At 38.0% G+C, this 2575-nt stretch overlaps 1 protein-coding gene and 1 long non-coding RNA gene across 3 annotated transcripts in view; one reads left to right on the top strand and one right to left on the bottom strand.

Moving 5' to 3' along the window:
• Window positions 1–2575, top strand: part of LOC107688430 (AFG3-like protein 2) — a 17566-nt gene that overhangs the window by 5984 nt on the left and 9007 nt on the right. The window contains exons 12-16 of one of the 2 annotated variants that reach the window (XM_016486091.1): window positions 747–872; window positions 963–1073; window positions 1223–1338; window positions 1417–1617; window positions 1803–1868. In XM_016486091.1, coding sequence (XP_016341577.1) covers window positions 747–872; window positions 963–1073; window positions 1223–1338; window positions 1417–1617; window positions 1803–1823 — 575 coding nt within the window. In that variant the 3' untranslated portion in view covers window positions 1824–1868. Of the gene's footprint in view, window positions 1–746; window positions 873–962; window positions 1074–1222; window positions 1339–1416; window positions 1618–1802; window positions 1869–2575 lie in introns of those variants that run through there. The other variant, XM_016486090.1, reaches the window with a different exon arrangement.
• LOC107688432 (uncharacterized) overlaps window positions 1977–2575 on the bottom strand; it is a 54480-nt gene continuing 53881 nt past the window's right edge. The window contains exon 3 of the long non-coding RNA XR_001634235.1: window positions 1977–2024. This is a non-coding gene — a long non-coding RNA (uncharacterized LOC107688432). The remainder of the gene's footprint in view (window positions 2025–2575) is intronic.

Raw genomic sequence — 2575 nt, 5'->3', positions numbered from 1 at the left:
CAATGCCGGCTGTTCTGACTCACAGACTGTAAGTACGTTTTCATTTTTAAAGGATTTGCCACTGACGATTCAAACGCGAGTTTTGAGCAGTGTAGAGTAGGGCTTGTTGTTTGTCATTTCTCCGATCACAAATGCAGACATGGTTTTATGTTTATGCGGCGTGATGCAACACGTAAAAAGACAGTATAAGTCATTATAATCTGTAATTATGTCCCCACAGGATTTGCATCACAGTATGGTAAGGGGCGTAACATTTCCGTCACACGCTTGAGGAATTTGGCCAATCAGAGCACACCTCACGTTTCACACCGATGAGCTTTGTAAAAATCGACGCGTTTCAGAAAGGCGGGGCATAGAGGAGAAACAATAATGTACAGTATGTGGATAATAATGTGTTTTTTGAACCTTAAACCGCATAAACACATTTCATTACACCAAATACACAAAATAATGTTCTTTTTACGCCTTTAACAAACATATTTTATATCATCAATGTTAAGAACAGTTGTGCTGCTTTATATTTTTATGGAAACTGATTTATTATTTTTTGTAGGATTCTTTGATAAATAGAAAGTTCAAAAGAACTGTGTTTATTTGAAATATTTTGTAACAACATAAATGTTTCTACTGTCACTTTTGATCAATTTAATTCATCCTTGCTGAATAAAAATAATAATTTCTTACCCCTAACATTTAAACTCTAATTTAAGTTCATGTGTATTTTGTATATTGCATAATGATTGCAGGGCCACCAGATATCAAAGGCAGAGCCTCTATATTCAAAGTCCATCTGAGACCACTAAAGTTGGATGCAGAGTTGGACAAAGAATCTCTAGCAAGGAAAATGGCTGCTCTAACACCTGGTTTTTCAGGCATGTAAAGACTTTTTATACATTTGAGTTTCAAAAGTTGTTTATGAGATGTGAACTAAGTTTCCCCGCTTACTGATTTCTCTCTAACAGGTGCGGACATCGCTAATGTGTGCAACGAGGCTGCGTTAATTGCAGCCCGCCACCTTTCTGATGCCATCAACCAAAAACACTTTGAGCAAGCCATCGAACGAGTCATTGGGGGTAAGTGACCGATGTGAAATTTGAAAATCTCACTAAAATTTTTTTCTTAAACATATTTATAGCAAACTGTGATATTAATCTATTAGAGTGCATGCATAGTTTTGGTGTGAAGTACAGATAGCTCAGAAGTAATCTCGCTGCATGTTTAGGTCTTGAGAAGAAGACGCAGGTGCTGCAGCCAGAGGAGAAGAAGACAGTGGCTTACCATGAGGCTGGTCATGCTGTAGCCGGCTGGTTCCTTGAGCACGCTGACCCTCTGCTAAAAGTAAAACTCACACTTCTTCACCTGTACAGTAATACTTTGCTTTTTCAGTGTACTCGGTCATATCATTGGTCGTTTCAGGTGTCCATCATCCCGCGTGGGAAGGGTTTGGGCTATGCCCAGTATTTGCATAAAGAGCAGTACCTGTACACCAAGGAGCAGCTGCTGGACAGGATGTGTATGACGCTGGGTGGACGTGTGTCTGAGGAGATCTTTTTTGGCCGCATTACCACAGGGGCACAAGATGACCTGAAGAAAGTAACACAGAGTGCTTATGCACAGGTCGGTCATATATTTATATGATTTGACCATTGCCCGTATCATTGGTGGTTCATACATAGTAAATGGATGATTTCTGACAATTTGATTGTCATTTGATAGGATTTTACTTTAATTTTAATTTGTGCTATTTCGGAAAATGGAAAAAAAAAAAAGATTATTGTTATATATTGTTTTGTTTTCTTTAGAATGAACAGAAAGCATTTTGAGAGGATAAGAAGTACACACTGCTGGTCAAAAGTTTGGAATAATGAATACATTGTTTAATTTTGTCTGTGCTATGGGCAATGTGCCGACATATGGCACGGTTGCGCTTCAGGTGTCCTGAGTTCGAATCCCACCTTTTGGACCTTTCCCAATCCCATCTCCCTCTCTCTTTCCCACTCGCTTTCTGTCAAATCTCCATTGTCCTGTCAGAAAACATGCAAAAATGCAACAACAAAAAAAGCCTTAATTGTTTTGAATAATTATTGAATAATTTTATTTAATAATTAAAACATTTCTTATTATCAGTGTTGAAAGTTTTTTTTCTGCTTAAATATTGATCAAAATATCCACAATATTAAAATACTGATCAAAACCAGAGCATAGACCGTAAAAACAAGACCAAAACGACCATCTCCATTGACACTGCCGTATGAAAAAACATCCAAAATATTCTTCCCGAAGTAAATATTGCTGATTGTTTGTAGAAAAGGTCACGCTTGACGTAGGCGGAAGTTAGGTTTCAAAAGATTTAAACATCCAGGATACATACGCACACGAAGTGACCATTTTGAATGATAAACTGACACAAAGACATTTGAATATGTCATTGAACATACAACTTTTGAACGGTCCTTCTCCACATTTGTAAACACGGAGTCGGTACTTCCGCCTATGTCAAGCGTGTCAACGTAATTACGTATTACGTGAAGTCATGGACACACATCGCAGAGAAGTGCAAGTCGCGCATTTTTGT

This window comes from Sinocyclocheilus anshuiensis, unplaced genomic scaffold, assembly GCF_001515605.1.
Source record: "Sinocyclocheilus anshuiensis isolate Anshui unplaced genomic scaffold, SAMN03320099.WGS_v1.1 scaffold329, whole genome shotgun sequence".
NCBI lineage: Eukaryota > Metazoa > Chordata > Actinopteri > Cypriniformes > Cyprinidae > Sinocyclocheilus > Sinocyclocheilus anshuiensis.
This window is presented reverse-complemented; position numbering and strand designations above follow the sequence as displayed.